Consider the following 11,766-nt stretch of genomic DNA (forward strand, 5'->3'; position numbering starts at 1 on the left):
TCCCACTACTGTCAGCGAGGACAAGCTGGGAGTTGTAGTTTTGCTAATGCTAGGGGAGATGTGAGCAGACAGCATACTGAGGGAGGGGGCGGAGACCTGCACAGTAAGGCCACACCCCCTCCCTTTGAGAGGAATTCAGACTAGTGAGCTATATTATAAGTGTAATAAAAAAATAAATAAAGGTGCTAGACACATAAAAATCACATGTACATGGTCAGGATTAGGTACTTAGTGATATATTAAAAAAGATGTTTTTTTGTTGGATCTGACAGGTACGCTTTAAGTCAGCTGGTGTTTTACCTTTCCCATTTTTTCTTTCCCTTTTCATTCCAGAATAAATGTACAGATCTATTTAATTCTAGAATGAATGTACAGAACTGATGTATTTCTGCTGTATGTTCTTTGATATCTGAGCCCTTCAGAAGGTTCTATAGTGAATTTAATCTTGGTATGACTACTCTAATAATCAGTTATTTTTCTTTTCTTGTAGTTATAATGGGTGCACTTGTTCTTCTTCTGCTTGGTTTAGCCAGTCAGCAATGTCTTGGAATAACCTTAAACTGCTCAACCCTTTATAACCGATATCCAGGTTTGTTTCGCTTCCTCCTACAATACACTGAATATTTTATGGAAATCATTGTTTTCCTTTCAAATGTTACTATTGAATTGTAACTGTAATATTTTCTCTCCATAAGTGGACAGTGATATTATGGTAAATTGTGGTCCATCAACAATTGTCTTGACCATCAATGCATGTCCAGTTCAATTTGCTGAGTTTGACCCTACTACCTTGGCTCTCAATGGAAAGCAAGGCACAAATGATTGCATTGGAGCCCTGGATACTACAGTTGATCCCCCAGTCGTAACATTTGTCTTCCCAATAAATGACACAACAGGAAATCCATGTGGGAACAGCATTATGGCAAGTATTAAAAAGCATGACATCTGTACAGTACTTTCTTTTACTTTACCTACCAGTTTATCATGTATGTATAATCACGTGTGTTATAATAAAAATTACCAGTTACCAATTACACATTACTGAAAATTATTCTCTTTTGTTTTTAGCATATTCCAGGCACCTTCTCACTGAGCTACAGCTGCAATCCAGCCATGGACTACAGCTGTCACTCTTGTTAAAACAGTTTTTTCTGGTCAATAGAAGCAAGGGGTTAAAAGTGGTACTCTGGTGGAAAACAAAAATTTTTTAATCAACTGGTGCCAGAAAGTTAAACAGATTTGTAAATTACTTCTATTTAGAAACCTTAATCTTTCCAGTACTTATTAGCTGCTGTATGCGCCACAGGGAGTTCTCTCTGCTGACACCTTTGTCCATGCCAGGAACTGTCCAGAGGACAAGCAAATCTCCATAACAAACCTCTCCTGCTCTGGACAGTTCCTGATACGGACAAAGGTGTCAGCAGAGAGCACAAAAGTACTTTGCGGCCCGCACCAGAGATCTGGAATTTGTGTTGCCCGATGCCCGGGACATGCAGTTCGGCAAACACTGCTACATGGGACTTGGTGCACATATGACGTGGGCAACCAGTCTTTCCCCGTCACTAAACTGCTACTTACACCTGCCTGCGGGGACTTCCTGATGTCATCGCAAGTGCCGCGCATGGACGCCGACATCCTGCGCAGTGCATGCGATGACATCACTTATAGTGCACACCTCCACCAGGAAGTCCCTGCAGGCTAAGGCTACCTAATGTAGGGAAACTGTGCTACGGCTACCTAATGTGGGGAATCTGTTCTAAGGCTACCTAATGTGGGGAATCTGTGATAAGGCTATCTAATTTGGGGAAACTGTGCTACGGCTACCTAATGTGGAGAATCTGTGCTACGACTACCTAATGTGGGGAATCTGTGCTACGGCTACCGAATGTGGGGAAACTGTGCTAAGGCTACCTAATGTGGGGAAACTGTGCTACGGTTACCTAATGTGGGGAAACTGTACTAAGGCTATCTAATGTGGGGAAACTATGCTACCTAATGTGGGGAAACTGATACCTTCCTAATGTGGGGAAACTGCTGCCTACCTAATGCTCCCCCCCCCCAACAGTAGCACCCCACCATCATCCATCAGCTCATGCTATTACCACAGGGGTGTAGGGGGAATGGGGGGGTTGCTGGTGGATGATGAGGGTGCTACTGCTGGTGTTGCTGGTGGATTATGAGGGGCGCATAATGGGGGCATTATATGTGAGGGGCGCATGATGGGGGCATTATATGTGAGGGGAACATGCGGCCCAGCCTCATCCAGCCGCTACTTCCAGTGACCCCAAGATAATTTGAGTTTGAGACCCCTATAACACAACTTCCTGTGGAGCATACAGTAGTTGATAAGTTCTGGAAGTGTAAAGATTGTTAAATAGAAGTAATTTACAATTCTGTTTAACTTTCTGGCACCAGTTGATTTTAAATAACTTTTTTTCCAGCTTTAAAGGGAACAACCACATTGTTTAAGTATTTCCCTTCTTTACTCCTTTTAGTAGTTTGAACCAGTGTTAAACTATTTATGTAATGTTTATTGTGACTAGGAGCTATCTTTAATTGCTGTTTACTAATAACTTTAAGTCATTGTACTAAATGTATGACTTAAATATCTTGATTCTTTTTAGATTGAGGATAGTGCAGGATCTGGAATATTCCAATCCTTCTCGCAAGTCCAAACAGTAGTCATCTCGGGTTATGTGAACTCCCCGAATATAACCGAATCTTCATTAATTTCCTATACTACAAACTTAAATTACAATTTCTCCTGCCATTACCCACTACAGTACATGCTCAACAACACTCAAATTTTGACGTGAGTATATTAATTTTTTTCAGCACAGATGAGCTGGGATGTCCTAATGAAGGAAAGTTGAGGGGTGCAAGTAAACCCCATATTCCCCACCCTAATCCTCCAATTAGGGGGATTGGAAGGAAATTAGAGAGTCAGATTTTCCTCCAGCAGAGCTTAGAAACCCTACTTTTCATATCTTCTTAAAATCTACTGAACGAAAAATCATGGGCAACTAAATTAGTACCAGATCTTCCAGCTAACTTTTCTTCATTAGTACAGTACATCTTGTAAATATCTTGTGAGAGATTCTGGTGACAGATTTAAAAACGAATCTCTAATTTAGAATTGCTGAATTGTAAGTAAGCATTCAAAACATTATGTATGTATGTATGTATATTATTTGTTGAAATCACTTTAAAAATAACCTGTATTATTTTAAGAACTAGCAAAGTAGTATTAGGGTGCAGTCACACCATGATTTGGCAAACGGTCATTGGATCCGAAGGGTAAATGTAAAAAACGACCACTGCCATATCCCTGCCTGACCTGCGCTGCATCCTATAATGAGCCGAACGGATTCAGATAGTGACACCGGTTGGCTCATTTTTTAACCGTATCAGTTTTATTGCCAGACTAAAAACCGTGGAATATCGCGGTTTTCAGTCTGGCAATTTAAACTGATTTGGTTCGGCTCATATAAATGAATGACTCTGTTCGGCTCATATAAATGAATGGGATGTGGCATGGGCCTGTATTGCTAAATCATATTGTGAATGTAGCCTTGCTAGCATTACATTTATATGTAGGGTATCATTATATTATTTTTTTATTTGTAAGCAAAATATGACTTTTTTACTTAATTTAGGCATGTTACCAGATTTTTACCTTTTCATTTTATCAACAAAGTAATTTAAGAAAATATGTAAATTCAAGTTAAGTGTAAGTGATAATAACAATATTGTTTTTATTGTCAGGTCATCAGCAACTGTTGCTATCAACACAAATAATGGAAGCTTCATCAGCACCTTGAGTATGCAGTTATTCACTGTGAGTGGCCAAACACATTTTAGTCCATTTTGGTCCCTATGGTTGTTCAAACTGGCAATACATGATCAATGGGAAGGTCCCTATACACTTTACATTACAGTCAGCTGAGATCACTGCTGCCTCCAGGTCTGGTTGACTCTTTACATTACAGTCGACTGAGATTCCTGCTGCCCCCAAGTCTGGTCGACTGCATTGTGGCCTCCTAACTCTCCACCGACAGATAATGTTGGTAAAGAGCAAGCTCTGAATGTTGGATTTTCACCACCTGACCCTTTTGCTCTTGGAGAAATAAGCCAGCGTCAGAGCGGTCTGGTTGCAACCTACCCCTCACCTTAGGCAACACATGAACATTTGGCCGGGCAGAATGTTCATGTGTATGGGGACGGCAGGAGAGATTACTTTTGTTCAGCAACTCTTGAAAATGTATGGGCACCTTTTATGGGCGACGAGTAAACAATCTTTCTGGGGACATTCTTTCCTGAAAGATCTGTTGTTTGACAATCATCCAAAAATATCAAACATGGCCGACTTCTTTCCAGGCAAGGATTGTCTGTCACCAGTTTGCTAAAATGCTTGTTCATTGTTAAAGTCCAACCAACTTACATTCATTTTGTTTGAAATTGTTATCAACTTTAATTTAACTTATATACAGTAGGTAACTTAAAGGACTTTTCTGACTTCATACTCCATACTCACCTTTCCCAGTGCAGCACTGACGCTCCACCCCATGTTTACTCCACCCCCAACCCTGAGAATGCTCTCCCCTTGCTTTGCTGATGATGTGCTGTTTGGGCAATATGGGAACAGGCACATAGCTCGTATCTGCATCATCCAATGACATGAATTATAAGTTATATTCCAGTATATGCATGCCATCATGATAAATATACAAGATGTACAGTAGTACTTGAATTAAATAAGTCAATAAGTATTCTCTTACAGGATGCCAATTTGTCCATTCCCCTGCAATCGAATGGTACCGCTCTTCCACTGAAAAAGAATGTTTATGTTCAAGTGACAGCTACTAACCTCACTGCCAAGTAAGCAGCCCTTATGGTTTGTACTTCATCAAAATTGTAATGGACCATATTAATAAGATGTTGTTCATTGTCTTAAAGGGTTACTCTGCCCCTAGACATCTTATTCCCTATCCAAAGGATAGGGGATAAGATGTCTGATCGCAGGGGTCCCTCAGCTGTGCATTGAGGGGGTGTGGTGTGACATCATGAGGGGCGTGGTCATGATGTCACGACCCCTGCAGCCTGCTCCAAGTGTTCGGAATTAAATGTTCCGAACACTGGGGCAGCAGAGTACCCATTTAACTTAGCTGGTACATTTTTTTTTACCTTTATGCATGACCAGAAAGTTTTGTGCATCCAGTTCTACTATTCCAGTTCTACTCTTCCCTCCTGGAACATACTTTTGTGCTTCTTTTTCAATTTTTAACAAGTTGGAGTTGTTTGGGCCTTTGGGGGGGATCCCTTTGCTGATTGTCAACCCTCCAATTAAATAAGTGCTACAGTCAATAAAGTATGGCCCTTTTATCAGAAGGTGCCCCATAGCAGCCAAATAAATTGTCACCATGCATACACTCTTGATTTGAAGTATATAATACAGTATAACTGATTTTATTTTGTAAACACTCAGTATTTAAGTCATGTAATAGAACAGTTTCCATTTCTTCTTCTTAGCTTTAATGTTCATCTGGATGAATGCTTTGCTACCCCATCACCCCTGGTGACAACTGAATCTGGAAGCAAGTTCTCTCTGTTATCAGGGTATGCATTTAAAAATGAATACATTAAAACCAGCCAATAATAGTGTGATAATAATGCATGTAATAATTATGATCTTTAAATGTCCTGTCTCTGCTCAGGTGTGATGTTACGAATAAGACTACACTACTGTCCAATGGTCTTGGAAAATCAGCTCAGTTTGCATTTGAGACCTTCCGTTTCTTGCAACACAGTAGTCAAACAACTTCTACCATCTTCCTCCACTGTGCCGTAAGACTTTGTCAGCCCCAAACTTGTATACTGCTGCAACAGGTAGGTTCAATGCTATATATATATATATATATATATATATATATATATACAAATGTGTGGAGGTTTAGTGCTCTAGTTTTGAATACTCTGCTTTACACAACAACTTTGTGTTCTGCTGCATAAGTCGTGACTAGTGAGTACTATTGGTGGTGTAATATTACCATTACTATGAAATCTGTATTTTAATAATTTAATAACATAGAAAAAGTTTTCAATGAAGGTCATTGATTAAATATATGCTACAGGTTTTGATCCTGTATATCTAAAAGTACTTTTATACCCGGTAATAGTAAGATCGGTTGCCTCATTATTGTTTTTTTTTTTTTGCTTTAGTTCTCAGTTTCCTGATGTTCTTAGTTTTCATAACCACTAGTTCAAAAACGACTTGTGAAAAACACATCTTTGCCATTACCACTATGGGAAATTGTAAATGGATAGACTTCACATTTATTTTCTTAAGTTCTTCATATTTGTATCACTTTACTCTGCTATGTACATTTTCAACATTATAGATTATTATACAGTATTAAGCTTTATAAACTGGAAATCAGTCTGCAGCCTTGTATATATGCTCATTGGAATTTCTGAGATATATATATATATATTAGTAGTTTTTTACAGTGAGTTAGGTAAATATACAGTCTAAGTGTATAGTCATTTTGGCATGTACAGTACAGTTTAGTATACACAACAAACTGAGCTCTAAATTGTGTTCTTTATGCACAAACAGGCATGTAACAGTGGGCTTACTACACCCGCAATAGCAAGGAGGAGGAGAGCAGTGGATGCAGGAGCTACTGAAGGAACTACAGAAAGTGTTACAGTGTCTTCTGGACCTATATATACCAGAGAAGGAGGTAGGATATGTGTAGATGCATCTGTCTATGTCTCTCTCTTTCATTCTTCACACACACAAAAGAAAACCATGCAGCACACAATCAAAATACACAATCTCAGCCAACATGAACTTGATCAAATTCCTTTTAAATATAGTAGAAGATAGATAGGTATGAGATAGATAGATAGATAGATACTGCAGAATATCTATCTATCTACAAGAGCTTTTAGGACACCCCACCAGTGGAACTTACCCAAACTGTTCCCACAAATCTGAAAATAAACAATTGTTGAAATGTTGTGGTACGCTGAAGCATTAAAGGGGTACTCCACTGTTAGATATCTTATCTTCTATCCAAAGGATAGGGGATAAGATGTCTGATCACGGAGAGCCCACTGCTGGGGACCCCCGCCATCCCCCCTGCAGCAGCCTGGTACCTCAGCAGCCCGGAGCTAAGTTTTCTCTGAGGCTGATGACGGACGGTGCAGGGGATGGGGCATCGTGATGTCATGGCCTGCCCCTCTTGATGTCATGCCCTTCCCCTCGTGATGTCATGCCCCACCCCCTCAATACAAGTCTATGGGAGGGGGCGGGCGTGATGCCCCTTCCATAGACTTGCATTGAGGAGGCGGACGTGACGTCAAAAGGGGGCGGGGCCACGACATCACCCCGTCCCCTGCACCGTCCGTCATCAGCCTCGGAGAAAACTTAGCTCCGGGCTGCTGAGGTACCAGGCTGCTGTAGGGGGGGATCGTGGGGGTCCCCAGCGGTGGGATCTCCATGATCAGACATCTTAAAAGGGTTGTGCGCTGCCTTGCAGTTCGGAGCTCTGCTCACAGCGTCCGGAAGTTCATTACTACGAACGCTGTGTGCGGGCTTCCGTGTTCGCAGCCGTTGAGGGAGCGGGCGAGACGTCACGCCCTCCCCCCCTCGTGACGTCTCGCCCGCTCCCTCAATGAAAGTCTATGGGAAGGGGGCGCGACCACTGTCACGAGGGGGCGGGTGAGACGTCACGAAGGGGCCAGGCGTGACGTCACGCCCGGCGGCTGCGAACACGGAAGCCCGCACACAGCGTTCGGAGTAATGAACTTCTGGACGCTGTGAGCGGAGCTCCGAACTGCAGGGCAGCCCACAACCCCTTTAACCCCTATCCTTTGGGGATAAGATGCCTAACAGCGGAGTACCCCTTTAAAGGGTTATTGCCATTAAAAACAAATTTTGACATAAGCAAACTCTAAAAAAATATATATAAAATGCTATACTTTTCATTCATGTAGAAAATTCATGTATAAAATAGAACACCCAGGTGCATTGAGTTCTAGTATTGTTTCTCCTCCCAGTGCACAAAACAGTATTGTGTACTGGGAGGAGAAACGAGACTAGAAGTCAGTGCACATTTGGGACTATGCACCTTAGAAGATATGCAATAATATTGAAGTGTTAAGAAAACACATAATCATGAATGGGAGTAGTGCCAATATGCTTGCTTATGGACTAGTGCTATACTGGGGATTGTGTGCAATTATGTCTGTAGACCAATTGGTGCAATAAATGGGATATGTGCAATTTATGACAATATTTGCACCTCAGATAAAGCAATACAGGAAGCTACCATATATATATATATATATATATATATATATATATATATATATATATATTGAACTGGTGCAATAATTGGGACATTGTGCAATTGTGACTATACAGGCATGTTGTACGCTGCTCAAAATAGCAGGCAAGGACACATGCAAGAAATTGTATTCCGTTCACTCACTGGCTTAATGAACTATAATTCTTCATCCTGAGCCTAAGTATGAAGCCTGACATCACAATACAGACTGTACATGGGGTACTGGTGGCAGCCGTTGTTATGTTTTAAGTGTGCAATATTTTAAGAGTAATAGAAGTGATGTTTTAAAGGTTCCCTTGAAATAAGCTCTATTATACTTTTTAAGAGACCTCACACAATTAAACAGGTGCGATAGCGCTCTGCAGAGGAATATATATATATATCTTTGTATATCTCCTAATATTTTCATATTTTGTAGAATCCACAGTCGTCAGCTCAAGTCAAACAAGTAGGTGTATTTATATATTATATGTTTCTATAATTTTGTTTTGTTTATTAGTCATAACTATAACTATAGACTCGTAGTTGTGAGCAACTGATAAATTTCTTTTTTGGCAGCATTTCATTTATCCTGAATTATTCATGTTTTCATGAATTACCATATTTTAAATAACCTATAGGTAGAGTAAATTTATAACACATTATTGTATTATATATAGATCCTATAGGGAGATTTATTAAACCTTGTGCAGAGGAACAGAGAGCTGTTGCCCATTGCAACCAATGAGAAAAATGCTATTTAAAAATGAAAGCCGGAGTCTGATTGGTTGCTATGGGCAACTGCTCCACTGTTCCTCTGCACAGGTTTTAATAAATCATTCTATGTGGCCTTTTTTCTGTGATTTATTTAATAAATCTTCCGCTATATTTGGGGAAGGGTCCAAAGCTTCATACAACACTTCTGAACATAGGCTATAACTAAACATGGATTGTAATTAAAGCAACAGGGTCAACTTCCCAGGGACTTTGTCATATGGAATTATTTTTTGGTTTCTTCAAGTTCCTTTTAGACAATCCCAGCACCATGACATATTGTTACATGACCTGCGACAATAAATATAATCTGATATATCAGAGCATTATTTTCCTGCTTGTGCTGCAAACAAAAAGTATGGTGGTGTAGAAAAAACTGTGCCCTTCCTGGCCATGACTTGTGCTGCATCTCAGCTCCATTGAAGTAAATGGGGCAGAGCTTCAATACCTCTACAACTTGTGGACAGAGGTGCTGCTGATGGTGGAAGATAGTAAGTAGCCTGCTTTCCAACTCGTTAAAAGGGGTACTCCAGTAAATTTAAAACATTTAACCCCTTACCAGTATGCCCTTGGTCTTTGGTGCTTAAAGGGGTTATCCAGGAATAGAAAAACAGAGCTACTTTCAAAAAATGCTCCCCGTCTGTCTCCAGGTTGGGTGTGGTTCTGCAGCTCAGTTCCATTGAAGTAAATGGAGCCAAGTGGTAAAACTACAAACCATTCTGGAGACAGACGTGGAGCTGTTTTTGAAAGAAATAAGCTGTGTTTTTCTATTCCTGGATAACCCCTTTGAGAACCGAGGGAATAGTTGTACGCCCTGGTCCCGTTACCAGTGTTTGAAGCGTGCTCACAAGCTGAGGATGCTTAAAACCCGGTGGGTCCCGACTGCTATCAGCAGCCAGGACCCACGGTTGGTTAATGCCAGGCATTAACGATCGGGCCGATGCCTGGCATTAACCTTTTAGATCCTCTGCTGCTCCAGGAAGCTTCAGGTGGCTGGAGCAGCAGAGCACCAATAACACTGAAAATTAGCTTTGTCCTTAAGGGGTATCTTACTTTTCCTGCTCAAGCGCTGATGCTGCAAACAGAGAACTCTATTCCTGGTGTCCAGTGCTTTCGGGTTTGGTGATGTCATCAGCAGCCACAGTGATATTCCGCCTCTAGTATACAGACAAAGAATAAGTCAGCCAGCACTTTAGTTGATACCAAACTATTATATGGACCTGGCCTACAGGTGTAAGCTACTAGGCTAGATATACAGCAACAGAAGAATGCAGCAGCACACTGCCAGCACAAAGATATAGATGAAACATGAATATGCAGTTAAAACATGGAGAGCTATACAGCTATGGTGTAATAGATGCAAATGTGAAACTATGAAATAGTGAGGCACTTAGCTCGCAAATTTGTCTCCGCCGGCGGTCAAATATTATCGCGGTGGGACGGTCCAAGCTATTCGACCGCCGGCGGAGACAAATTTGCGAGCTAAGTGCCTCACTATTTCATAGTTTCACATTTGCATCTATTACCCCATAGCTGTATAGCTCTCCATGTTTTAACTGCATATTCATGTTTCATCTATATCTTTGTGCTGGCAGTGTGCTGCTGCATTCTTCTGTTGCCGCCTCTAGTATAGATATTACCTCTAGTAGTGCTTATAGGCTATTGAAACCAATATTCGGCATGTTAAAGTCCAACATGTGTCCTCCAATAGTGAGAGAGTTCTCATGAACATTAGATTGTCATCAAATTCTGTTGTCATCGTTCACATTGGGTTCTGTTGACATTTGTCTAAATTTTATCTAAGGTATAAATCATATGATGGCTACTGGAAGAAGACCCCGATAAATATTTTTTCTAATGGTCTCCACCAACCTTGTTTTGGTCCTTGCTTTACTGTGCTACTGGCAAAATGTGGTCTGCACAGTGATCAGAAGCCATTAGGAACCACTTATCATTCTGGTAGCCAGTTGGCACAGCATTCCTTCATTCATAGCACCCCCACCCCCTTTATTCTGCCCATATTTATTAAACCATTCACAACAATAAGGAATAATCTTTGATTTATCTCTTCTAGGTGTATCTGAAGTAAATCAGCTTCAAGGGACATTAATAGGACTCATTGTTGGAATCATCATTGCCGCTCTGTTGGGGGTTGCCCTTGCTATTATCAGTGTGATTGTCTATAAAATGTACCGATTCCGGAACCATAATGAAAAGAATGGTGTGGACAACTTCACCTTCACTGGGAAATAAGCACTTTTTGTACTGACATGCTGCAGAGCTCTTTATTCACTTTAATTGATACAATGAATTTCTATAATATATAAATTTAGATGCACTACATCCACACTTTTCATCTGGTGTGGAACTTGTAGTCTTCTGCAGGCATCCCCCATTGTATGCATTTTATGCTGGGGATTGCCCTTAGCAACAGACCACAAGTGCAGGATCTGCTCCCCCGGCATAAATGCACAACTGCATTTGGGGTTGAGCATTTCCTGCCATTAGAAACCACATTTTTTTCTTGTTTTTCAATGAATTTCTATGTATTATAATCTATCATAATGTTGCAATTTATAAAGAGTAGTAGTGTTGATTTATTTGTGATATGTTAGAAATTACATATCAATCTAAATTTATTTTTGTGATTGCTTGTAAA

General features: G+C 40.6%; 1 protein-coding gene across 1 annotated transcript; it reads left to right on the forward strand.

Moving 5' to 3' along the window:
• Positions 1–495: 495 nt before the first annotated feature.
• Positions 496–11,559, forward strand: LOC130294526 (zona pellucida-like domain-containing protein 1). The gene is made up of 10 exons (XM_056544454.1): positions 496–589; positions 696–922; positions 2,625–2,812; positions 3,766–3,838; positions 4,781–4,878; positions 5,530–5,616; positions 5,715–5,886; positions 6,617–6,766; positions 7,786–7,804; positions 11,182–11,559. The coding sequence occupies exons 1-10, from the start codon at positions 496–498 to the stop codon at positions 11,358–11,360; spliced, it is 1,287 nt and encodes a 428-aa protein (XP_056400429.1). The 3' UTR covers positions 11,361–11,559.
• The last annotated feature ends 207 nt before the right edge of the window (positions 11,560–11,766 follow it).

The sequence above is a fragment of the Hyla sarda genome, chromosome 10 (genome assembly GCF_029499605.1).
Source record: "Hyla sarda isolate aHylSar1 chromosome 10, aHylSar1.hap1, whole genome shotgun sequence".
Taxonomy (NCBI): Eukaryota; Metazoa; Chordata; class Amphibia; order Anura; family Hylidae; genus Hyla; species Hyla sarda.